The sequence below is a fragment of the Psammomys obesus genome, unplaced genomic scaffold, assembly GCF_907164565.1.
Source record: "Psammomys obesus unplaced genomic scaffold, mPsaObe1.curated_primary_1811, whole genome shotgun sequence".
Lineage (NCBI taxonomy): Eukaryota > Metazoa > Chordata > Mammalia > Rodentia > Muridae > Psammomys > Psammomys obesus.
In genome coordinates, this window is record NW_026594377.1 from 5860061 (window position 1) to 5887344 (window position 27284).

General features: G+C 40.3%; 2 protein-coding genes across 2 annotated transcripts in view; both read left to right on the plus strand.

Annotated features, from left to right (window-relative positions):
• Klhl2 (kelch like family member 2) overlaps window positions 1–27284 on the plus strand; it is a 104128-nt gene that overhangs the window by 49204 nt on the left and 27640 nt on the right. The window contains exon 4 of the mRNA XM_055618806.1: window positions 10872–11034. Coding sequence (XP_055474781.1) covers window positions 10872–11034 — 163 coding nt within the window. The remainder of the gene's footprint in view (window positions 1–10871; window positions 11035–27284) is intronic.
• On the plus strand, window positions 22493–23121 carry LOC129685322 (60S ribosomal protein L29-like). The gene has a single exon (XM_055618807.1). It carries the CDS (start codon window positions 22538–22540, stop codon window positions 23006–23008), a length of 471 nt encoding a protein of 156 aa, XP_055474782.1. The 5' UTR covers window positions 22493–22537; the 3' UTR covers window positions 23009–23121.

Below are 27284 nucleotides of genomic sequence, written 5' to 3' on the forward strand. Positions count from 1 at the left end.
CATCCTCTTTGCCTTTCAGGATGGGGATTGAACATTTTAGTTAGGGTCCTCTCTTTTGCTTAGTTTGTTTAGATGTACAGATTTTAGTGGGTTTATTCTATATTGTATGTTTATATGAGTGAGTATATACCGTGAGTGTCTTTTTGCTTCTGGGTCAACTCACTCAGGATGATCCTTTCCAGGTCCCACCATTTACCTGCAAATTTCATGATTTCCTTATTTTTCATTGCTGAGTAATACTCCATTGTATAGATGTACCACAGTTTCTGCATCCATTCTTCAGTTGAGGGGCATCTGGGTTGTTTCCAGCTTCTGGCTATTACAAATAAAGCTGCTACAAACATGGTTGAACAAATGTCCTTGTTGTGTACTTGCGCCTCTTTTGGGTATATGCCTAGGAGTGGTATGGCTGGATCTTGAGGAAGCGCTATTCCTAGTTGTCTGAGAAAGCGCCAGATTGATTTCCAGAGTGGTTGTACCAGTTTACATTCCCACCAGCAGTGGAGAAGCGTTCCCCTTTCTCCACAACCTCTCCAGCATGTGTTGTCCCTTGAGATTTTCATCCTGGCCATTCTGATGGGTGTAAGGTGAAATCTCAGGGTTGTTTTGATTTGCATTTCCCTAATGGCTAATGAGGTTGAGCATTTCTTTAAGTGCTTCTCTGCCATTCGATATTCCTCTGCAGAGAATTCTCTCTTTAGCTCTGTTCCCCATTTTTTAAGTGGATTACTTGGTTTGTTGCTTTTCAGCTTGTTTAGTTCTTTATATATATTGGATATGAGTCCTCTGTCAGATAGAGGGTTGGTGATGATTCTTTCCCAATCTGTAGGCAGTCGCTTTGTTTTGATGACGGTGTCCTTTGCTTTACAGAAGCTTTTCAATTTCATGAGATCCCATTTATTGATTGTTGCTCTTAGAGCCTGTGCTGTTGGTGTTCTGTTCAGGAAGTTTTCTCCTGTACCAATGAGTTCTAGGGTATTCCCCACTTTTTTTTCTAGCCGATTTAATGTGTCTGGTTTTATGTTGAGGTCTTTGATCCACTTGGACTTCAGTTTTGTGCAGGGTGATAAGTATGGATCTATTTTCATTTTTCTACATGTAGACATCCAGTTGGACCAGCACCATTTGTTGAAGATGCTATCATTTTTCCATTGTATGGTTTTGGCATCTTTGTCAAAAATCAGGTGTCCGTAAGTGTGTGGGTTTATTTCTGGGTCTTCTGTTCGATTCCATTGATCCACCATTCTGTTTCTATGCCAGTACCATGCAGTTTTTATAACAGTTGCTCTATAGTACAGCTTGAGATCAGGGATGGAGATACCTCCAGAAGATCTTTTATTGTAGAGGATTGTTTTAGCAATTCTCGGTTTCTTGTTATTCCATACAAAGTTGAGAATTTTTCTTTCCAGGTCTGTAAAGAATTGTGTTGGCAATTTGATGGGAATTGCATTAAATCTGTAGATTGCTTTTGGTAAGATGGCCATTTTTACTATGTTAATCCTGCCAAGCCATGAGCATGGGAGATCTTTCCATCTTCTCATATCTTCCTCTAATTCTTTCTTCAGAGACTTGAAATTTTTTTCATACAAGTCTTTGACTTGCTTGGTTAGGGTTACGCCAAGGTACTTTATGTCATTTGTGGCTATTGTGAATGGTGTTGTTTCTCTAATTTCTTTCTCAGCCCTTTTGTCTTTTGTATACAGGAGTGCTACTGATTTTTTTGAGTTAATTTTATATCCGGCCACTTTGCTGAAGGTGTTTATCAGCTGTAGGAGTTCCCTGGTAGAGTTTTTGGGGTCACTCATATATACTATCATATCATCTGCAAATAGTGATAATTTGACTTCTTCCTTTCCCATCTGTATCCCCTTGATCTCCTTCGACTGTCTTATTGCTCTAGCAAGGACTTCCAGCACTATGGTGAAGAGATATGGAGAGAGTGGGCAGCCTTGTCTTGTCCCTGATTTCAGTGGGATTGCTTTAAGTTTCTCTCCGTTTAGTTTGATGTTGGCTATAGGCTTGCTGTATATCGCCTTTACTATGTTTAGATATGTGCCTTGTATCCCTGAACTCTCCAGTACTTTAAACATGAATGGATGTTGGATTTTGTCAAATGCTTTTTCAGCATCTAGGGAGATTATCATGTGGTTTTTTTCTTTCAGTTTGTTAATATGGTGGATCACATTGATGGATTTCCGTATATTGAACCACCCCTGCATACCTGGGATGAAGCCTACTTGGTCATAGTGGATAATATCTTTGATGTGTTCTTGGATCCGGTTTGCAAGTATTTTGTTAAGTATTTTTGCATCAATGTTCATAAGGGAGATTGGCCTGAAATTCTCTTTCTTTGTTGAGTCTTTGTGAGGTTTAGGTACCAAGGTGACTGTGGCTTCATAGAATGAGTTTGGTAATGTCCCTTCTGTTTCTATTTTGTGGAATAGTTTGAAGAGAATTGGAGTTAGCTCTTCTTTGAAGGTCTGGTAGAATTCTGCACTGAAGCCATCTGGTCCTGGGCTTTTTTTGGATGGGAGACTTTTGATGACCGCTTCTATTTCTTTGGGGGATATAGGACTATTTAGTTGATTTACCTGGTCCTGATTCAGCTTTGGTGAGTCAAATCGATCAAGAAAATTGTCCATTTCATTTAGATTTTCAAATTTTGTGGCATATAGACTTTTGAAGTAAGTCCTAATGATTGTTTGGATTTCCTCAGTGTCTGTAGTTATGTCCCCCTTTTCATTTCTGATTTTGTTGATTTGGGTGGTGTCTCTCTGCCTTTTAGTTAGCTTGGCTAAGGGTTTGTCTATCTTGTTGATTTTCTCAAAGAACCAGCTCTTGGTTTCATTGATTCTTTGAATTGTTTTATTTGTTTCTAATTGATTGATTTCAGCCCTGAGTTTGATTATTTCCAGCCGTCTACTCCTTTTTGGTGTGTCTGCTTCTTCTTTTTCTAGGGTTTTTAAGTGGGCCATTAAGTTGCTTGAATGAGTTGTAGTCTCTTCTTAATAAACAGCTAAGGTGCTAAAAGACCTACTGTATAAATTATTTCCACCATGGTGGAGTAAATGCCCAAACTGAAAATACGCTGCAGTTTCTAATTGCCAACCAGAAGTGTGCTCGTCTGAGTGAAGCATTGCATATGTAATTTGGCTTGTCAGTGTGAGGTGGGATGATAGCGTCTTACTTTAAAATATTCAGCTGGTGAAAGTGTCACAGGGGCACTAATTGTTTACCTCAGGCTTCTCTGTCTAGCATTCTTCTTGTCTTTGTTAATCAGTGGTGTCCCCCCTTCTTTGTTCATTATGAAACACTTCTGAGTGTAACATCTATAGCCTTTAGTTTGTCTCTGTGTCTGAAACTAGCAAATCTAAGTGAATAAAATTATTTCTAAACTGATAGCAATTTAAGGCTTATTTAATTAGCTGCCTTGCTTTTCTACTTCATCTTTCCCCAAACATGTAAGATGCTGCTGTTTGTAAGAATACAAGAGAGAGCATTTTTTTTACCCCTCTATAGACTGCTGCGTGTGGTAGTTTAAATGAAAAAGGCCCCCACCAGCCCAAAAAGGAGTGGCACTATCAGGAGGTGTGGCCCGGAGTGGCTGTGGCTTTGCTGGAGGAGGTGCCTGACTAGGGGGTGGGCTTTGAGGTCTCAGAAGCTTAAGACAGTTCACTTCCTGCTGCCTGTTGTCTATCCAGATATAGAATGCTGAGCTCTTTCTTCAGCACCATGTCTGCCTGTATGCTGCCATGCTTCCTGCCGTGACGATAGTGAACTATACCTCTGAAATTGCAAGCCAGACCCAATTAAATGTTTTCCTTTATAAGAGTTACAGTGGTTATGGTGTCTCTTCATAGCAATAGAAACCCTTCCATTGCCCTATGATGGAAGGCATTGACACATGTGACACTCAGAGGTCAGACCAAAGTTGGGCAGTCTAGAAAATGTGTGGCCAAAGTTCACCCAAGGGAGGCACATTTCATCAACAGCTCTGGGACTCACTACTCATTGGCTACAGTTCTCAAGGTAGAGAAAGACATGCTCTCACTCACTTCCTTTTAAAAAGTACTGTGTGACTGTTCAGATGGTACATGTCTGTTAGGACAGTAAAAAAAAAGTTTACAGTGATAAATAGAAAACTTCTGTAGTGCCACCAACTAGAGGTAGTCTTCAAAAATAGTTGTGATGTTTCTTTCTATACCTATCTTTGTGTTTAGACACACACACACACACACACACACACACACGAGAGAACAGGACCTCGAGGCCTAGAGCGATGGTTCAGTGGTTAAGCATTTGTTGCTCTTCTACAGAAGTTCAGTCCCATTACTGGTGTAATTTGGCTCACCTATAACTCTAGCTCCTGGGGATCTAGCACCCTCTTCTGGCCTCTATGAGCTTCTGCCCTTATATGCATATATCCATATATCGGCACATACAAATACATAATAAAAATAATAAAACTTCCAGGCATATTGCCTCACTCAGGCAGTAAGCCAATAGTTCAGTCTCTCTTAGGTCAAGGCCAACCTGGTCAAAGTAGTGAGCTCCAGTTAGCCAGGGCTACATAGTAACACTGTCTCAATAAATCAACAAAATAAATGCATTTTTAAAGAAAAGGACCATACTGTATATTCTGCCTAGGCATTAGCTTCCTTATTGTGACATGTCAGATGAGAGTGTGGCAGAGGCTAGGTGTACATGTGGCTCTCTGACATCTTCATGAAGGTGATTGATCTGTCAGTTTGGAGGTGGTCACTCTGATGATAGCGTAAGAGGTCAGGCTGAAAGGATTTTTGAGGTGGTGCCAAAGAAATGTGACATTGCAAATACTATTCCCAAAAATAGTAAGTGCAGTTCTGATGAAGAAGCTTTCCAAACTGTTCTAAAAGGTGGTAACAAATTGATTTCCATTCAGGCTGATTGATTTCTGAGACACACAGACATTCTTCTAGGCCCTGAGAGTCTGGCAGGATAAAACAGATTTGATCTTATACCCCGTAGTGACATAGAAAGTCAACACGGGGACCAAAACATAAGGATAATTGGTTCATGCAGTGTAAATGCTGCATGTAACTGGAAGGGACCGAGCTGGTGGTGACAACGCCAGGGTTCAAGTGGAGAGGCTCGGTACTGAGCAGAAGGAGAAGCTGCAGGAAGCAAGTCTCCACTCCTTCCACATTGCTCATGGATGTTCACACACCTAAGGAGGAGGTCTTGGTTTTGAGAACACAGCCTTCCTCTGGATGTACGTACACTCCATGAGGTGTAATCACTCCTACAGTCCTGCCACTCAGATCTGTGGGAAGTCACAGTTATTCTCTTTGATGTTTCAGAATGCACCGAGGATTTCAGTCAAGGGTTAGTACCACGGAAGCCGGAGTAAATGGAGCATTTCTATTAGATAAATGGGAGGTGTGTGGAGGTACTGTATCGGTGTAATTCAACCTCTGTATGAGGTATGACTGGGGCTGATGACAGTGGTTTTCTTTCTTTCTTTTTTTTTTTATTAATTACACTTTATTCATTTTTTATCCTCCATAAGCCCCTCCCTCCTCCCCTCCCAATCCCACCCTCCCTCCCATTTCTGCGTGCATGCCACTCCCCAAGTCCACTGATAGGGGAGGTTCTCCTCTCCTTTCTGATCTAAGTCTATCAGTTCTCATCAAAAGTGGCTGCATTGTCCTCTTCTGTGGCCTGGTAGGGCTGCTTCTCCCTCAGGGGGAGGTGATCAACTAGCAGACCAATCAGATTATGTCAGAGGCAGTCCCTCTTCCCATTACTAGGTAACCCACTTGGACACTGAGCTGCCATGGGCTACATCTGTGCAGGGGTTCTAGGTTATCTCCATGAATAGTAAGACAGTGGTTTTCAACCTGTGGGTCATGACCCTCTGAGGGTTACATATCAGCTATTTACGTTATTATTCATAACTAGCAAAATTATGAATAATAATACGTGAAATAGCAACGTAATCATTTTATGGTTGGGAGTCACCATACAGGAGGACCTGTATTAAAGTGTTGGAGCATTAGGAAGGTTGAGAATCCCTGATCTAGAAAATTTGAAAAAAAAAAAATCCACCAAATTTTAGAAACATAAACCTATTTCTTGGATCTTTTAGTAACTTTGTGGGTTTTCTCTGAGATAGTGTCTTACTGTGCAGTTTTTGCTGGCCTGGAAATTAGAGATCTGCCTGTTTATATCTTCTGAGGGTTGGGATTAAGGATATTTGCTATCCCACCTGGCCATAACAAGGTATTTTTGTAACTTATAGCAAATCTGAAAATTACTTCAGGTGTTCACAGTAGCACTTGCTGTAATCCTGCCACAGAGGACACTACAACATGATCACAAGCTTGAGGCCAATATGGACTGTGCAGTGAGATCCAGTCTCAAAAAAGAGAGAAGCCTCCTTTTAAAATTCTGGGTATTCCCTATCTTGTAAACAATAGTACAGTTTTTCTGATTCAGAAGAAGATAAGCCCCGGTATTAGGACAGCTCTTTTACCCTTTTATTGACATGTAAAATCACAGCAAATATTGACAGATAAGATAGTAAGTTTGATCTCACCAATCAGTCTTTTCCGGATTACAACCCTTTGCATGCCATCTTCAGGATTCTCCATGTTCTGTATCATGAATCCTAATATAATTTTAATTCATTTCTCTACATTGCCTTAATTTTTGCTTAAATGAACTTCTGGAAGAATGTTTATATAATTAAAATAAATAGAAGGTAACGTTTAGATACATTCTCATTAATTTATATTTCCAATATACTTTATTAACTGAGAATTTCATATAGTATATCTTGATCCTATTTTCTGTATCACCCCTAACTACTCTTAGCCCCTACTTCCTATGCCCTCCCAACTTTCTGTCCTTTTTTTTTTTTTTTAATTTAACAATCCACTGAGCCACATTGGTCCACAACATTTTATTTTCTTAAGGATTTTTAATTTTAGTGTGTATATGTGTGTATGTGTATATGTGTGTATATACATGCATATGAGGGTGTGTGTATGTGTGCATGTGTGTGTACATATGCATGTGTATGTGGGTGTCCACAGAGGCCAGAAGAGTGTTGGATCCCTGGAACCATTGTAAGCCACGTACCATGAGTGCTGGGGACTGAACTTCAGTCCTCTGGAAGAGCAGACATTTTTAACCATTGAGCAACCATCTTTCCATCCCCTCCCTGGTTTAAATTGTGAGCCATGAAGACAGAATGTCTATGTACTGTCTGAAGTAGTTAACCCTTTTTGGTTAATATTACTCATATAACAGTTTTGGCTTGTCTCCATATTAGATGTGTGGCCTTAGATAAGTCACATGCCTTCTTCAAGGCTTTGTATTAGTTTCCATATAATGAGGATAATGAGGTGTTATTTTCTACCACCTCTCTGCCTGCCCTGGTGTTCCATAAATAGAAGCTACTATGAGAGTGATTTTATTCAGGTGATTGTGTTTAGCACTGTGATGCAAAGGATAGTATAGGGTATTTAGAAATTATGCAAAGACTTCTACTCTGTACCTTGAGATGGGATTGAAGGTGTTGGAATGTAGACCAAAGAGCTGGCTAGTATTATAGTCCCAGCTTCCAATGGCATGGCCATATGACTTAGATATTCTCTTCAACCCCAGCTGAGTTTGGGTTCTTCGTGAGGCAAAGTGGAAAATTGATTGATTAGAGCCTAAGGTATATAGCCAAGGTCTGAGCTAACTGAGTGGTTCTGGTGGTAGGATATGTTTCGTTTGATATCTTTTCTTTTGCTTTACCAGCTGTTTAATTGATTCAAAGGTAGGTAGTTGATGTGGCTCTAGCTGCTTTTCTGTTGGTATCATGAGTGACTGGTGAATGTTGACAATCTGGGATAGCAATTATTTGTTTTGAGGCCTTATGTAATTAATTATGTAATTATGAGTTCTCTTAGTTTGGTTCTAGTAAGATTACATCACAAAACTAAGGATTTACTAGTGAGATAAAAATAGTTATAAATGTTTATACAGTTGGGTCATGTGTTTAACGTATGTTTTCAAGACTGAAAACAATGAACTCATTGCTCAATTCACATTAAAAAGAAAAAAAAATCCAGGTAGTCCATCCTTGAAAGAATTTTATATGTCTGCTTTCAAACACTTGTGTAGACTTACACTTACGTAATTTCAGTGATTTTTCAATCTACTGATAAACTAGCTCCGTACTTCTTAGTGATTAAAATCAGGGTAAATAAAAACCTAAGGGCTGGAAGGTGGGCTCAGCAGTCAAGAGCTTGTGCGTCCATGAGGATGGGAGTACAATTTCAGTACCCATACAACAAGCCAGATATCTGGTGTCCACTGTAGAGACAGGATTGTGGAGGCTTGAAGGCTTCTGGACCAACCAAGAAAATGAGCGCCCCAGATTGGGAAGAGACCCTGACTCAAAGTGGTAAGTTGAGAAGGAAAGTGGAGGATGCTCGACACCTTCTTGTGGCCACTCTGCACGCACACACACACACACACACACATCTATAAAAATTTTTAAAGCTTGCGATAGCTTTCTTGGATAGCTATGCACATGTGTGAGTGGGTATAACATCTGTTAAAATACATATACTGTTTGCTGATGTTTTTTCACCTGAGACTATATTGTAGCCACTCTCCATTTGAATACACACACACACACACACACACACACACACACACACACACACACACACACACACAAATAATTTATTTATTTATTTATTTCTGCAAGGTGTTCCGCTGAAGGATAGTCACAGTTATTTAAGCAGGCTCTGTGTGATTCAGGCCCCCACCTCCACCTCCACTTTTACCCACAACAACACTGATGGGGGCATCTTCCGCAGAGGCGCCTCTGCACATGTGTGAGTCAGCGGGTTCAGTTGCTGAGTCAGAGGATATTTTCCTTGGCAATTTTGGTTGAAATAAACAAACTTGTTCAAGTAAGTTCACCCAGTCTGTACCTCCGCCAGTGTGTAAACAAGCTGTTTCTTCTCAGCTAGTTTTTCCTCCTGGCTTCTGTGTTATCACTATTGTAGAACCTACTGAAAAGCACTGCGTCGTTGTTGGGGAAATGCTGATGAGATGGGTGATCGTTACTGTTTATTTGTGTGAATTCCAGAGTCACTATTACACTGAAGACCACTTTATAAATTATGTACATTTGCCAAATTAAATGGCTGCGCTCTTAAGGGTCTCGGAATGTATTTTACATTGCTTCAGAGCACAGTTATACCAGCATAGAAAATCCTTCCAGTGTGAACATGATCAACAAATTAAAGCCTTCCACGGAGAGTCGTTCTGTTAATGTAGTGAACCACACTCTGCACACCATGCAGAAGGCTTGGCTGGAACCACCTTATTTCTGAGTTATTTACATGTTGGTTTTCTTTCTGTGTTTTCAAAGAAAGCCATTTTAATAGACTCAGGTTAATCGCAGTTAACCCTCTTAGCCTTTAATCCTGGTAGTTTCCACTTGCTTATGTATAGCATCTATATACATGTGTGCTCGTGCACAAACACACACAGCTTCCACATGTCAGAGTGAAAGCTCTGATGCTGCATGTACACCAGATAAATGTGTTTTTTCTTCTCCAAATTTGTCTGATTACCTAGACATGGAAAAGCATAAAAGATATCATAAGCACTTTGTGTGTTTGGCAGCAGTGTGGTGCATATTAAAGTGATACTGTTTTTTATTGTTTTTTTTCCCATGCACTCTATCCTAGCCTTTTTAAAGTAACCACTGAAGGAACGTAGAAGGTTATCTTTCATGCTGATGTCGTCTTTTCTGAAATTAACTGCTGAGTCTTGTAATTGACTTGGGGGACAGAGGAGGTGGCCTTCATAAGAACTGAAAAAATTTCTCAACTTTTTTTTTCCTCCTGAATTTGACTTTCAAATGTGGTCTTCAACCTGGCAACATCCTAATTCATTTACATAGAAAAATGTTTTCATTATTGGCCTATTTAAAAGGAGTTGAAGTGATGGTGGAAGTATTTATAGTTAAGTCCCCTGGAATAATGTGATGAATATTAAATTGCTTGGAGTTACTTAAACACAAATACACATTCAAAATTGTTAGGCAGTTACCTGTTATACATTATCTCTTAGCATGTACATTACATTCTAGAGAAATCATCTGCTTGTAGCTTGAGTTATGCTGAATTTGAAATTGTTTGATTCATGCCAACCCCCAGCCCTGTGTCCTAGGCAAAGCAGCTTGCTATATTAGTCAAACAGTAGCACTTCGGCTCTTCTTGGAAATGCAGTTTTGCTGTGCTATGTATACTTCTGGGCCCACCCCTTTACCAGTCTGGGAGGTCACTGACCACCGCACTGAGAGAACAAAAGCCTTTTGTTTCTATTGTTGAACTGTAGCACCCCTAGCATCCTAATCATTTGTGATTTTAAATTTCAAAGGAGGGCTGGAGAGATGGAGAGATGGTTTGCCTGATAAGCCTAAATTCAATCCCTTGAGGCCATGTGAAGGTGGAAGGGGAAAAGTGACAAACACTGAGTTTGTCCTTTTACCTCCACACAAGCTGTGACACACGATCCTCACACATATCACACTTACGCACACTACCGGGTAAACTTTTAAAAATCCAAAGGGAAATCTTAAGTTTATAAAATGAACTGTTAGTTGAATCCTGTGGTAGTCATATATGACTGTGGAGACGATTCTGTGGAAATTCTGGAGACTGTGGAGAGCCGTGACCATTTTCACGATAATTACCTTCAGTTTGTGTGGGATATGTGGAAGTAGGTGCATCTGTGGCTGGACCTCCCCGAGGTAGAAATGGCCAGGGGAGGGTGGCTGCCTGCTGTTGCCTAAGTGTGCCGCTTGTGTGTTGCAGGTCCTTCTTCCAGCAGCTGGCCTGCTACAGTTACAGGATGTGAAGAAGACATGCTGTGAATTTTTAGAATCCCAGCTTCACCCTGTCAACTGCTTAGGAATCCGGGCTTTTGCTGATATGCATGCATGCACAGACCTCCTGAATAAGGCCAACACATATGCAGGCAAGTGTGACAGATGTTAGCAGAGTTTGAGACTGGTGGGAATCAAACCCCTGAGATCTCTGCAACTCCGCAGTGGACTGTGGGAAGTCACATTCAGGCTCCTGGAGCTGGGCGCTACAAAATTATGCTTCAAGTTTTATAATGATAGTGCTGCAAGATTGAAAGAGCCTTGAAATTGTGATTGAAAAGCTACTGTAGGGATGGCTATGTGGATGGCAGAAACAGAGTCCTGGAATTGTGATTGAAAGGCTACTGTAGGGCTGGCTATGTAGAAGGAAGAATGTTTGTCTGGTAGTACGGAGTCCTGGGTTTGATTGTCACAGTCCACCTAAACTAGGACTGGGTGGATACCTGTAATCCCAGCATGGGAGGATAGGAATAGAGGATCAGGGTTTAAGGTCATCCTTGTACACACAGGCCAACCTGCAATACGCGAGACCCAGTCCCTAAAAATAAAATAAAATACAAGGTACTGGGGCTGAATGATAGCATAGCTTATTTATGTAAATATTGAATCCCTAAATATTCTTTCAAATGAATATGCATGTGTGATTAAATTATTTTACCTTTGTGATGTTTTATACCTTTTCCACTGTATCCATGGAAACAATTTTGTGGCCTCAAATCTTCAAAGTAGTGAGATCTTGATGTGTGTTGGTAGATTAGAAAGATAGGACCCAGTTATGGTCCCTGGATCTGTCAACACAGGTGCCATGGCCACCTATGATATCAGCAGAGAGGGACACATGTGGCTGCTGTGTGGTCTATGCAGACAAACCACCTGCATCTAGAGAGGGGTGATCGGTGTTAGGCCTTCTGGTCACAGAGAGAGCTTGTAGTTTCTCTTTTAAGTTTGTAACACTTACAAATCCATGTTAAAATAATGATCATGTTTTTTAAACCGTCTTTCTGGAAACAAACCTGATTGAAACTCTAATGCTCAATGGGAGGAGTCCCCCTATTGCTTCTATAGTCTCTCCCCTTTTCATCTGTCTGACAGGAGCTCTTACTGTCCACTTTTGGCTGGCCTCAAACCACAGCCGTTCTCCTGCTTCAGCTTGCAGAGTGATGGAGTTATGAGTATTTGGCATCATTCCTAGATGAGTAATGGCTTTTGTTTATTTTGTCTTTTGATCTTTTGATGTGTGGTGGCTTGCCTGCACATATATCTGTGTACCACATGCCAATGAAGTCCGGAGGAAGGCAGCAGATCCCCTTGGAACTGCAGTTACAAGTGGTTGTGAGCTGTGTGTGCGCTGGTCAAACCTGCATCCTCTGAAGAGCAGCAAGTACTTGTAACTGCTGGTCCATCTCTCCAAAGCCTGCCTGTCCTTTTTTCTCCGTGTTAGGACCTGAACCCAGGACCTTGGCTAATCAGGCTCCCCCCAAGCCACATTCCTTTATTTTTATGTTTACTGAGACAGAGTCTCAGTGCATTGGCTAGGGGCGCCTTGTGCTCATGTAGCCCGAACAGGCCTCAAACCTGCAATCATCCTGCTAGGGGTACACCTGCTTCTGCTTCCTCAGTAGCTGAGGTTGTAGGAATAAATTTTGCATATGTGCTTTGTCACCGTGCTTTACTGCTTTTTCTTTTTCTTTTTTTTTTTAATTTAATGTAGTCCCGGCTGGCCTTGAGCTTTTGATCCTCCTCCTGAGTCCTAGGATTTCAGATGAGAGCCAGCATGCCCTACCACTGCCTTTCAGTGTAGACCCAATAGAGTTGAGCTATATGTAGCTCTTTGGGGGTCTACCTGCTGGCCTAACTGTCCTTTATAAAATTGTTTTTTGGGGTAAATGCAGTCTGCAGTCCAGGAAGCTGATTTGGGGATGAGCTTTTAAAACCTATACTTAAAAGTAAAGTAAATTGAGAACTATCTGCAACAGGCAAAAGCCAGTAAATCTTTCAGAAAGGTTTAAATTCACTGATGTTTTCCTTGAGTCAACAGTTCTGTTCTTCAGCCAAATAGGAAATATTCCTTATAAATGCAGTCTCCATTAGCTAGATGCAGTGTAAACGTTTTAAGTGATTTACATTAGGTCTGCTGGGGTAGGATTTTTTTTAATGTGTATAAAGTGATTTTTATTTAACATGTCTCCTCTGAGTTACTGCTTGCTTGTTGACACTGTGCTTGATAAATGTTGGTTCTTAATGTGACGATGGGGACAGGAGGAGTAAAAGCAGAATGGGCTGTAAAAGATGGACACCAAAGTGGAGACAGTGCCCGTGTTGCACTAGACCGGGAGTGTTGTTTCCAAGGGGGAAGCCAAGTCAGCACTCAGCTGTGTTCTCGGGAGATAGTGTGGATTTTGTTATGTTTTTCTGTTATTTAAAATCATAGATTTCTTTTGGCATACTACAGAATCTGGAAAAAAAGAAATCTATCAGAGTTGGACCATCTGTGTCTTACTTTGTAGAGTCCTTCATGACTGTATAGATTTTTTATTTTTGAAAGAAGAAAAGGATGTTTTCTGTAACATTACACAGAAACATGGATTCTCCATTTTTAGCATATTGTATTTTAATTCAGTCTAGTCTTAAATATTATATTGCTTTTATATTTGCTTATGAATTTTATATTTGCTTGAGTTTCTTAGGTTTATAGGTAACATTTAAGAATATCTTTTACTATGAAAATATATAAATATACAAAAATTAGAACAGTGCTTATAATCCAACCATAAGAGCTCTCGACTTGTAGATAATCTTTCATCTGTAACCTTTTCTCCCCCTCCTCTGTTTGCATTTTTCATATGCAAACTCTGTAAACAGTATACACAGAGAAAGTCATGTTGTTTTGAAATAGTTGTTAGAGTTTATCTGTAACTACATACATAGGGAGTTCAAAGCCAGTATTAACTCCATGAGATCCTGTCTCAAAAGAAAAGAAAAAAGAGTTGGGGCAACAGGTGAGCTGGCCCAGTGGATGCCACCATGCCTGATCTAAGCCCCACATGATGGAAGTAGCTGACTCCTCCAGGTTGTTCTTTGACGTCCATGTTTGTGCTGTGGCATCCCCATACAATAAGTAAACAAAGAAATAAAACATTTTTACAAGAAGTCACAGTAAATCCACTAATTTGTATAATTGATATGGATTCATGATAATAAAATTTTTGAGTGAAGAATTTACCATGTCCTCAGTCTACTGACTTACTAGGAATATACTGGCTAGGGCAGTCTTCTCATGGTTTTAAGGTGATATGCATATTTTATACATTTCAAAAGTCAATGAGACTTATGTTTTAAAGCTGGTTCTGGCAAGTCAGAGATACAAAACTGGAAATGCAACCCATTAGTTTAGATGCATTTTAAGAATTTCCATGAAAAAGATGCTTTAGAAACTGGATTTTAATTATTAATTGAAATACAAACTTTTTAAAGCCTGCCTTACTGGTAGTTGAAGTTCATGATTTCACCCAAATACAAAGGGAAGTAAGTCTGCAAGTCCTAATCATATCTATCCCTCACCTGGTTCACCCTCTGAAAATGAGAAACTACTTGATTCCAATTGTAACAGAACTTGGGGAAAATGGAAGTCTCAATTTAGTACTAGTGCCTCAGCTGACATTATGGGGTTGGTGAACATCCAGCATTCCGAAGCATTGTCTATGAGTGCCTTCTCAGCCACAGTGGTGGTACTCACCCTCCCTGGCTTGCTTAATCACCTCCGCATGTTTCCCCTAGTCCTGCCAAATGACTGTATTTTGAGATATCTCAATGTTCTTATATGTGCTCTTTCCTTTGTCTTAATGTGGCTTTGCTCTACAACTGCATGTTGGAGTCAGAGGTCCTTGAGGTCACTCTCCAACTCATTGGGAAGTCATTCAGCCTCTTGACCATTGCTCTAGCTTGTCACCAGCCTTGGTTCTGCACTCCCTGACCAGTGTCAGCATTCTCTCTGCAGCCCATCTTCCCCCTTGGCCTCTAGGCATCCTTCTGTCTTTGCCAGCTGGATTATCTTTTTCTTCCATCCTTTGTCATCAAGTGTACTGTTGGCATAGTTGAGGCCCCTTTTCAGAGTTCCTGCAGCTGCCATCTTTCCTGCATATATTGACTTGTCACCTCAGACTTCAGCTCCAGCACATTCCAGGCCTTGTTGATATTCAGAGCGTTTGTGCCGACCATTTTTCTCCCTTCTTATTCTCTCATATTTCATCATAAATCTGTTGTTTCTGATTCCATTTTTTCTGTAAAACTCATGAATGTTCAAGTTACACCCACTGATGATGATTCATTTCAAAACCAGCCTCTGTTCTCCGTCTGGAACTGCCCAACCTGTGGGAGGTAGATAAGCGATAGGTTCCTTGTGCTTTGCCCCTGCTCAGGATGCTCAGAAGGTAATTTGTATTTGGATTATGCCTTATTCTATAAATGTGGCTCTGTGTGGTTGTCTTTCTGTTTTCTTTCTTCAAGAAAAAAAAAAAGTCTCTATGTAGATAAGGATGGCCTCAAAGTTGTACCTATTCTCCTGCCTCAGCTTCCTTAGTCCTGGAATTAAAAAAGTATGCACCGCCATACCAGGCCAAAAGCAGTTCTACAAGATTTTATTCTGCAAAAAGTTTAACTTAATTAAATTTTTGTATCTACCCTCCTATAATTTAGGCATTCAATCACTGTTTGATGCAAACATCTGTCAGAATAAACTATGATTCAAATGTTACTCTCTCAAAAGAAACACCATGCTGAGTGAGTGATTTCAATAATTGCATTGTGAGATTTGACTGTGTGATATTGAATATATGTACACTGAAGCTGATGATTGGAGGGCATATTATGCAGTGTGATTTTATTGATACAGAAATGTTCTGGAGATGTGCAAGCACTTGGCTTGGAACCCTTCTTAAATCAAGTTCATGCCAACTTTGGATGATGTATCTTAAGAGAATTAATCATTTTCAGATTTCTTGCGTCCATTATGGTTCTCACATCTGCTAAACTACATGCAGGGTCTGCTTTCTTGGCAATTTTTCTAGCAAAGATGAGCTAGCTGTTTTCATCCCCCCCTGAAAACCCTCAGTGTTTTAGTGGAACTGCTGGCTGGAAATGTGGGAAGGCTTTTTTTGTTTTCCTTCTAAGATTGAGAGTCAGAGACTCGGTGTTTAGGAATACAAAGATGAAGTAGCTGTTTATTTCCCCAGAATGCTCTGTCTAGTGGGGTGAGATGTCTGTAGATCCCGGTGCTGCTATCAGTTCTCATGACTTGCTGTGTCTTGCCTGGCTTTCTTTTACTTAGTGATAATCTTGTTTCCTTTGCTGGAGAGACACAAGAGAAAAAAAACAAAAAAACAAAAACAAAAAACCAAAGTTGATTATTAAGTGCCCATAGGCCTTATTCAATGGCCAGTGGTAAAGTATTCTAGGCAGAATAACTACTAATGTTACAGTGAAGCCACGTGTTATAAGTGATTTGATAGTATATGAGTGAAAGGTTTAGAAGTGATGGGGTGATAGCTGACAGTAGTAATAGAGTTAAGAAGCAGGGTAAAAAAAGTACAGAGCTCTAAAATGAGTAGTACTTAAATAAAGCACAATTTTAAGTGTTAGTAGAGGAGATATCAAACCCTGAAATGATCTGTTTTTTTTTTTTTTTAATCCCTGCATTTGTGGTAGCTGATTTGAGTGTGTACATTTATTGCTATTGTGCAGTGGCTGCTAGTTTTTACCCTACAAAGAAATATGAAGACTGTCTTCTTTCCCTTGACTTTGTGACAAATACTGAGCTTGTGTTAGTCACGTTAATCAAGTCGTGTTTGACCCTTGCTTGATAGTATGTTCAGTATGCATCAATAATTGAGTCATGTCCACAGACATGTGAAATGGTTATCCCGTTCTGTCTGCCTATATCAGAATGGCTCTGCCCATTGTGTTAAGCCAGTTCTTTGTTGCTGTGACAAAAGACTTGACAAGGCTCTAGAGAAAGGCTTTGTATTGTCTCCTGGTTTCAGATGGCTCAAGCCCATTATCATGGTGCACATAGGTGGTGGGACAGGACATGCTAGTGGGAAGGCCATGGCAGAGGAAAGCTGCTTCCTTTGTGTTAGTTAGGAAGGTAAGAGTTAAAGAAGAAGAGCCTGTGACAAGGTTACACCTTTTAGGGCTGGAAAAATGGCTCAGTGTTCTTCCTGAGGACCCATATGTAGTTCCCAGAATGTACATTGTGGTTCACAACCATCTGTAACACTCTCTTCTGGGCTTCCTGGGCACCAGGCACACACGTGGTGCACAGACATACATGTAGGCAAAACAACCATATCCATAAAGTAAATAATAATTTTATAATAAAGCTATGCCCTTCAGAGATAGCCCCCATGACCTACTTCCTCAGCTAAACACTGCCTCCTAAGAGTACTGTGTCCTAATATGAACTAAACCGTTTACCACATCAGCATCTGCATTAGTCGTGTCTCAGTAGCATCTCCAGAAACAGAAACTTTATAACATGAGCTTTCAAGGACAAGTTTAGATTGAAACTGTAACAATTGTGAAACCAAGTTCATTTCCAAGTTCTATATTCTGGGAAAGGTTGGTAATTGAAGCCTAAATTCTTAGCTAGTGTAGTAGTGAAGACCTCTGGCCTGTTGTACAAGGAGATCCCAAAAATTGGGAGTCTGTAGACCAAGGCAAGGACATTTGGGAAAATGCAGGGTGCTCCATGAAACTTTGAAGAGGCTCATAAGAGATGAATTAATCTTGTTCTGTTGCATGTGACAAACAGAAATAATGTTGGTGTTAGAGGCAGAAAAGTATAGCATCAAGAATTAGTGGTTGAAGCCAGGCATGGTGGCATACGCTTGTAATCCCAGCACTTGGAGAGGCAGAGGCAGGCAGATCTCTGTGAGTTCGAGCCAGCCTGCTTTACAAAGTAAGTCTAGGATAGCCATGGCTATGCAGAAAAACCCTGTCTCAAAAAGCAAAACAACAACAAAAACAAACAAAGAATTAATGGTTGATGCTTGAGAAATGAGTCAGGAGGTAAGACTACTTGCTGTTCTTCCAAAGGACCAGAGTTCAATTTCTAGCACCCATGTGGGTCAGCTTACAATGCCTGTGTGTCCAGTTCCAGGGTACCTTGCTGCCTTGTTCTGGCCTCCACTGGCATCAACACACATTTGATCATATTCACACACATGCACAAGCTTCATTTGGTCATGGTGCTTCATCATAACAATACTATCTCTAACTAAGATACCATGTTGGGGGAAAGGGGTTAATTTGAAGGAAATTCCAGTAGTAACTATTCAAGAATAATATGCTCGTATTACCTTTTGTGAATTTTTATGAAACAGTGAATTATTGTTAACAATGAATTATTATGAAAAACTTGGAGATTACTCGTGTATTATGCAACTTGTTTTAGGTGGCTTTTTAAAGTGCCTTGTACCCATCAGTATTATGTTTCCTATAGTACTGCTGAGAAAGAATCAAGAGTCAAGAGGATCTGTAAATGCAAGCTAGGGGTTAGAGAGAAGGTGGGAGAATGGGAGAAACAGGCATGATCTGCAAGATGAGAAAGTTCTAGGATGTGTTTTGCAACAGTGTTGTGCTTGTGACTTTCCTGACCAGTACCTTAAAATATAGTTGTACATTTTATCACAATTAATAGAAAGAAGGAGAGGTGGGAAAGTGATCCACCAGATTATGTACTTGCTGGACAAATCTGGCAACTTGAGTTAATCCCTGGGACACACATAAAGGTTGTAGAGAGAGCTGGGTCCATGAAGTTGTCCTCCGAGCTCCACATGTCCTCAGTGGGATTTGAGGAGCACCCATCTCTCTCTCTTTCTCTCAAACATACACACATACACACACGAAGAGAGAGAGAGAAAATAAAATCTTTTAAAAGGGAAAGAGAAGAACAATCAAATAATTTAGTCTTGACATCAGTAGAACCATCAAGACATGAAGGGAACATGAACATCGGATACCGAACAGGTGTCTGTGGTTTTGATTTCCATTTCTCTGCTGATGAGTTACATTAATGTCTTTTTGTAATCTTACTGAGCATATATGTATGGTCTTTGGAGAAACATCTTTAACTCATATTTGTTTAATTGTATTATATGATCTTTAAGTTATATTCTAGATACAAACTCATTGCATATGTGATTTTCACATGCTTTTTTCTGTTTCATGCAAGATTTTATTAGTTATTTTTATATCTTATGCATACTGTCATATACATATGTCTCCCTTTATGTAACTAGCATGTATAACATGTGTAACATTGTGTAGCTAGCATGTTATATATACTGGCCTATGCCTTATATTCTCTTATTTCATTGTATTTTCCAAGGCTGTTTTTACACTGTGGGCTTCTCTTTCAAAATGTGTAGGATATTCCATTGCATGGCTACACTATATCTTAAACAACGCTTACTGGTGAACTGTTAATAATTCAGATCAGTGCTCCTATTATGTTCAAGTGATTTGAGCCTAGTACTGTCATCTCCTACCTCTCCCTCTCGGGGTGGCACTAATAGTGGGTAACGTGAAGTGTGTCATTTCCCAAGTAGCCAAGTGTGTTAATGGGAAGAGATTTGGGAAATGCTGTCTGTGGAATCCTGCTCATGTACTGTCTACCTTGCAGTGACACACACACACACACACACACACACACACACACACACACAGGCTCATGGTAGAGGTAACACTTTGTTCTCTGTGGTTTTGTGGATAGAGGCTGGAGAAGAAATGTATCATTTTTATTTTGTTAGCATTGTTTTATTTTATATTTTATTTATATTATTTTATTAGTGGTTGTAGTAGAAGAGCATTTCATGTCATGAGCTAAGCGTCAGAGATAAATTATTTGACTGAAGAATATGCAAAACATCAGATGGGCAGTTATCTTTCTGTCTGCCTGTGGTTTCCATCCAGATGTATTTTCGCTTGATACTTGATATCTATATATTTGCATTGAGAATTGCCATTATTAGCTTTGTTTTGTTTTATTGTTTATTGTTATTGGTTTTAGACAGGGCCTCACTATGTAGTCATGACATCAAACTTACTGTCCTCCCTCTACCGGTCTAGTGTCAGGGCTGATTGTGCTTGTTACCATGCCTGGGAGGTAGGCGGGCTTGATGGCACAAGTACAGCCTTCCCACTCAGCTAGAGTTGGGGATCACCCCTGTGACACTAGCAGATCCACTCGGAATAGAGACTGTAGGTCAGTATGTAGAACCACATTGTAGTGACAGCTATCAGTGAATCCTATGATTAGATAACATTATCAAGATTATGTTCTTGTAGCTTAAGGTCTCAGTACCAGTAATGGTTATCTTCATGTCTGCCTTCCAGGGACTCAACCAGTCTGACTAGGCTACTAGATCCTGAGAAATGTGAGTACAGTTGTGTTAGTTAATGCAGCAGGCCAAGTCAGAAATCTGATCAGAAGGAAGGCAGGCTCTAAAACAGGAGACTTAGCTGCCACCTTGTTTTTGGTGATGTACATTTACTGCTTGCCTTTCAAAAAAAGGTTAAATGTGGGAAATAATAATGGTTTTGCTGAGGAAAGACTGTTATGGTGGGAAGTATGTAAGAAATGATTTTAAAGCATGTGTATGTCTGAGGTTGGCTACTTTAAACTTGAATATTTCACCTTCACTTTTCCTGAAGACTAATTTCTTTTTGAGACAGGATCTTTAAAAAAAAAAAATTTTTTTTAAAAAAGTCTTTATTTATACAGTGAAACTGGGCTTTACAAATCTGCATATTAATAGCAATACAAACACAGAAAGCCTCAACCTAAAAAAAAAAAAATGCTACAGGCAACTAAGGAATATAAGGACAAGAAAAATGGTATTTACCAGGAAAGAGTACATTAATTGTTTATTCAGTGCTAAATGGTCAGCCCCTGAATACACACATACAAGAAATGGTATATAGACTGATCAGCTAAGCAGGTTATACTTAGGAATATATAACAGTATAGTGCAATAATACATATACAAAGACATAGACATATATATATATACACATATATATATTTGAATGAATGAAGTAACAATGATACTTCATTGTTACAAGAGCATAGATTTGAAAGAGAGCAATAAGGTATATAAAGTTGGTATAAAGGAAAAAAGAGAAGGGTGAGATGTTGTAATTATAATTTTAAAAATAAAGAAGATAAAAATAAAAACATGAATTTTCTTAAATTAAAATATAATTACATTAAATTTTTTTAATTAATTACCATTTATTCACTTTGTATCCCAGCTGTAGGCCCCTTCCTGATCCCCTCCCCATCCTACCCTCCCTCCTTCATCTCTTTCCATATACCTCCCCAAGTCCTCTGATAGGGGAGGTCCTCCTTCACTTCCATCTGACCCTAGTCTATCAGGTCTCATCAGCACTGGCTGCATTGTCTTCCTCTGTGGCCTGGTAAGTCTGTTTCCCCCTCGGGGGGAGGTGATCAAAGAGACAGCCATGTCTCATGTCAGAGACAGTCTCTGTTCCCCTTACTAGGAACCCACTTGGAAACTGAGCTGCCATGGGCTACATCTGTGAAGGGGTTCTAGGTTATCTCCAAGAGTGGCCTTTGTTTGGAGTATCAGTCTCGGAAAAGACCTCTGTGCCCAGGTGTTCTGGTTCTGTTGCTTTGAGACAGGGTTTTAAGCAGCCCAGGCTGGCTTCAAACTTGCTGTGGTAACCAAGGATGACCTTGAAACTACAATCCTCTTGTCTTATTTCCTAACTGCCATGCCCAGCTACTACCTTTCTTAATACTTGGTAAGGCGTGGTGTTCTGTGTCCATGCTGGCTGTGATGCTTTTGTCAGTATATTTGTAGTAGTTGACTGTTTTATATGCTCTCTTGACCTCCTTGATACACTAGTAAACTGCACCATTAATTTAGTTCCCAGGCTTCATTTGGGATGGAATGAGGGTTTTGTTTTGTTTTTAATTCACCAAGTTTGTTTTCCAATGATTACATTTTTTTCCTGATCATGAAGCAGGGACTAGGATAATATATATAGTGACATCATAGGAAGTTCTCTCTGTCACGTCATCGTTGCTGGCAAACCTTTTCCCATTTGTGAAGTACAAGGAGTCCAGCGCTTTCTCATTTTCATCCAGTTCTTTTTTTTTACTTTGCAGAAGAAACTTAGCAAAAAAAAAAAAAAGAAAATTACAGACATACTTGTAGAAGTAAAACACTGCCATGAGTGAGGGGAAGAATTTTATGTTAGCTTGTCATAGGTCTAGTATCTGCTGTCTGTTTTTCTATTTGAATTTCCAAATTGCTGCACATAAATCCTTCTAAAGGTATATGCCAGTTTGCCGTGTTTTCTACAAAGTGGATTTGTTCCTCAGTGCTCCAGAACTTTCGGTATAAAAAATATCACTGTGGGCTACAGGGAGGGCTTGCCTACTGTGCCTTTGCCACTGTGTAAATGGGCATGCAATATGAGGCAGAAGAGGTAGAGGGAGTGGCTTAAAAGTTGAAGGTCTTTTCTCTTCCGGTCCCGGACGCTGCGGGAGCCGCGGGTTACTGTGCAAACATGGCCAAGTCCAAGAACCACACCACACACAACCAGTCCCGCAAATGGCACAGAAATGGCATCAAGAAACCCCGGTCACAACGATACGAATCTCTTAAGGGGGTGGACCCCAAATTCTTGAGGAACATGCGCTTTGCCAAGAAGCACAACAAGAAAGGCCTGAAGAAGATGCAAGCAAACAACGCAAAGGCAATGAGTGCGCGAGCAGAGGCCATCAAGGCCCTTGTGAAGCCTGCAGCTGTTAAACCCAAGATGCCAAAGGCCCCCAGCCGCAAACTCAGCTGCCTGGCTTTCATCGCTCACCCCAAGCTTGGGAAGCAGATTCGAAGCTACATGGCTAAGGGTAGTAGGCTCTGCAAATCAAAGCCCAAGGTTCAAACCAAGGCAGAGGCCACAGCTCCAGCTAAGGGCAAGGCTCCAGCTCCAGCTCAGGCTCCCAAAGGTGCCCAGGCCCCTGTGAAGGCCCCATAGGAAATGGTTCTACTAATGTGAAGACAGACGGACTGGTGTGACACACCCACCTACACACTATTTACAGATGACCAGTGTCCTATGCTGTTTTTACAAATAAACCTGAGGCAAGATCTGTTAAAAAAAAAAAAAAAAAAAAAAAGTTGAAGGTCATCTTTGACTAGATACCAAGTTTGAGATGTGGGCCAGCATGAGATGCTTGAGAACCTGTTTCAAAAATTAAAAAAAGAAAATGTCATTATGCTTTTAAAAATTATGTCATTTTGCAGGCACATGCCACTATACCTGGCTAAGGAAAAACTGGTGTCTGGTGAGGGGGCGTAGCAGGCAAGGGGGCTTGTCACCAAGCTTGAAGACCTGAGTTGTTCCCACATGGTAAAAGGAAAGAACTGGCTCGTGCACGTTCAAGTAGGCCCCCCAGCCGGCGCACACACACATGTACACACACGCACGTATAGGCACACACAAATACATATAAAACCATACGGACTTTCTGTGTCCACCCCGGCTCTGATTAATGACACAGAGACTTGTATTTATTTATAATAGCTTTAGGACTTAGCTTACTGTTGCTCCCAACTAGCTCTTATAACATATATTTCATAGGTATTCTGCTACGTGTTTTTTTAACCTCTCCTCAGTTTCATACTTCTCATACCAAGGAAGACCAACGTGTCTCATAGGCCAGCCCTTTCACGTCTTCTTCTTTCCCAGAGTTCCTGTCTCTCTCTGCATCCTGCCAGTTCTCTCCTGCCTTTGCTGTAGGGCATGCAGCACCAGTGTGAAGGCTTTGGAGAACATTGTTTACAAAACATTGAGACAGGTGATGCTTTGCAATGCCAAAGTCAGGTCTGTACTCAGGTCTCTGCTGGGACAGACATCAGCATTGGAATATACAAAGACAACCTTCACACACTGCACAAAAACATCACTCCAGCATGCATACACATACACACACTCGCACATACATACACATACATATGTACACACCACACATATATACACTCAAATAAAAGAAAAATTTTTCTAAAAAAGAAAAACCTTCATGGTGATTTATTTTTACTTTTTTGCATAAACATCTGGTTAGTCAAGAAACTGTAGGATGGTGTTTTTGCCAAAGTCCAGCTCTGACAGGTCAGGGGAAAAGACTGAGGCAGGTGTATGCTGAGGCTGTCCCATCAGTTGCTCTGAAGACTTTCTCTGCAGGGTGCAAGACTTAATTACCTGGAGCCAGCAGGTCTTTTACTCAGAAAAGCAGCAACAGAAGCTGCTAGCCTGCTCTGGGCTCTGAGCTTGTTAACTCCTTATGAGTTCGTGAAAAGAAGAAAGAAGAAAAGGAAACAAATCAAAAACCATGCACACATGCATTCATGCAATGGAAGAAGCAAGGGGCTACAGCACAAGTTTATTTCTGTTCTGTGTTTTTATACCCTCTAAGACAAAGGTTCTCTGCATGAAAAAAAAAAAAACTCATTCAAAAATAGATACAATTGCTACACAAAAGGGAGTTAAAGTAGGAATACTGATTGTAAGTTCTTTCATTAGAACTGTATCTAACTAGATACGTTTGCTCATTATAAGTTTAAAGCAGTGGTTTTAACTGTATGCTCATTATGAGTTCAAAGCAGTTTTGTCTTTTTCTTATTTCAAGTCTACATTATGTGTAGAGGTTTTTTTTTATGCCAAGGTTTTAACCAAGAAACAGGTGTCTGTCTTGTCTTGTATCACTAACCATTTATTCTTTGTTTTTATATGGCCTTTATATTCATATGGCCTATTCATCATGGTACACACCTGGACCTTATCCCAGGACTAAACCTAGAATGAATATATTTCCTTGATCATTTGTTTCAGCCTTGTTTCTTTGTTTTTCTTCCTGGTGTAATTCATGTGGTTCACAGAGCTCCTAGGTGTTTTTGTTTTGTTTTGTATGGTTTTTTTTGTTTTTCATGAAGGCTAGAATTTACTTGAATCAATTCAGGAATCATTATCAGGAATTGTAAAATCATTTTCATAGAGTCCGCAGGAAATCTGCCCAATGCATTATGCCAGATACATGAGACAAGCATAGGAAGGCAATATAGCAACAACAAACAGTTTTGAGGCAAAATCTCTGCTGTTAGTATTTATATTAAAATGATGCCATGCACACAACTGATCTTCTATGAAAGAGGTTTTATGGGTGGGCGGGAAGGGAAGCAGAAAAGAGTTAGGGCCTGAGTGAGCCGTGAGGTCAAAGAGACAGAGAGAGACAGAAAGACAGATGGAGGGGGAAGGCACCCCAACAGAGAAACAAAAGCAGAGAGAACAAGAGATGGGAAGGGGGGGAGGTAAGAGTCAGGGGTCCTTTTGTCCCAGGCTCCTGGCAGAGGCAACCAATGATGACATCAAAAGTGGCTAAGTAACCTAGAAGTGGGCGAGTGCACCAACTTGTGAACTAACACCTGTGGTTGTGCAAAACTGAGTGGGCTGCCTCCAGGAAGCTCGCTTGCTTGCTTTTGCCAATCCTGCGCAGCTCTTGGCAGTTCTCAGATGTGGAAAGGATTGTGGCTGATTCTATAAACTCAAAACATTCCACTGATTTTTTCATACTCCCATCCTCTAAACACTAGATATCTCTTGATTCTTACTTGTATTTTCCAAAACCGATTTGACATTTTTTGCAATTAACTTTTTGTCAATTTCGAAGTTAACCACAAATTTATCATTTGTGTTATTTACTAATATATTCTTCTTTTTAATTTTATAGAAAATAATAGAACAAAATACACTTCTCATATTCCTTTAGTCCCTCTGTCCCACTCGGTTTCCCCTGTTATAAACACCTTATGATATTTTGTACAGTTGATAGGCCGGTATGGACATTATTATTAAAAGTCTAGTTTGTCACACTAAAGTGAACAGAGAAAACCTTTGAGGTCTCAACCTGACACGAAGAACTATAAGGCCAACAAGGAAAGCTGGGAAGGGGAGAGGTCACCTTCCCCAGGGAAGAGCATATCAATTGGTTGTGCAGTGCCAAGTGGTCAGTCTGAAAACATTTACACACAGACAGGACAGGTCATATTTAGGAACATATACAAATATATGCATACAATGACAACTAAAGGAAACAGAGGCCATGAATTTGAAGGAGAGAGGGGAGGGGTATATAGGAGGGCTTGGAAGGAGGAAAGGGAAGGGGGAAATTTTAATCTAAAAAAAAAATGTCTGTAGTTTATGCTAGTGTTCATTCTTTGTCTTGTCCATTCTGTAGGTTCTGACAAGTGTGCAAGGACACATACCCACCTTTGCAGAAAAGTTGTCCTGTCCTCAAAATCCTCCATTCACCCCTTTCTCAGTAGTTGTTGCCGTTTCTAGGATATAGTTTTGTAATTGTACAGTTTTATCGCATTCATATTGTCTTCCTTTGCTTAGGGTGGTCGTCATCTTTTCCTCCTCCCCCTTTTTCTTCTCCTCATTGTTCTTCTTCTCCTTCTTCCCTTTCTTCTCCTTTTTCATGTGAGTGCATGGTGATGCATGCCTGTGATTACAGCTGCTTGCAAAGTGGAAGCAGGAGAATTGCAGTTTTAAGACCAGCCTGGACTGAAAAGTGAAATCAAGGCCATTCTGGGCAACTTAGTGAGAGGCTGTCTCAAGAAAAAGTGGAGAAGGGACTGGGAATGTGGCCTCAGTAGTGCTTGCCTGACATGAGCCAGGCCCATAGTTCAATACCCACCCCCATGCCCCAATTCTGTTACATGATTTTACTGTAGTTAATGTACTCAAGATGTCCCTGGTTATCTAAGGGGTTTATGTTTGTTTTAAAGATTTACTTATTTATTATATATACAGTATTCTGCCTGTATGTATGCTTGCAGGCCAGAAGAGGGCACCAGATTTCATTATAGATGGTCGTGAGCCACCATGTCCTGTGCTGGAAATTGATCTCCAGATTCTTGAAGAGCAGCTACTGTTCTTTACCTCTGAGCTATCTCTCCAGCCCCCTCAGAGGTTGTTTTGCACTTGTAAATAAGTGTGTTCACATGAAATATGTGAAGATGAAACTCTAGGTAAATTTATTTGGAATATACAAAGAACAAACAAAACAAAAACAGCCTGGGATATACAGAATAGACCACGGTAGTCTGATAGGAATGCTGAAGAAAGGAAAAGGTGTATGTGTGTGTGTGTGTGTGTGTGTGTGTGTGTGTGTGAACATCTGCTCAGTGTGTGTGGAGCCTCAGATGTTATTCTTCGGGAATCCTGGATATCCTTCTGTTTCCATTTCTCTACC

Excerpts from the sequence above, each read along its gene's own strand:
- LOC129685322 (XM_055618807.1), top strand. The coding sequence starts at position 22,538 with ATGGCCAAGTCCAAGAACCACACCACACACAACCAGTCCCGCAAATGG.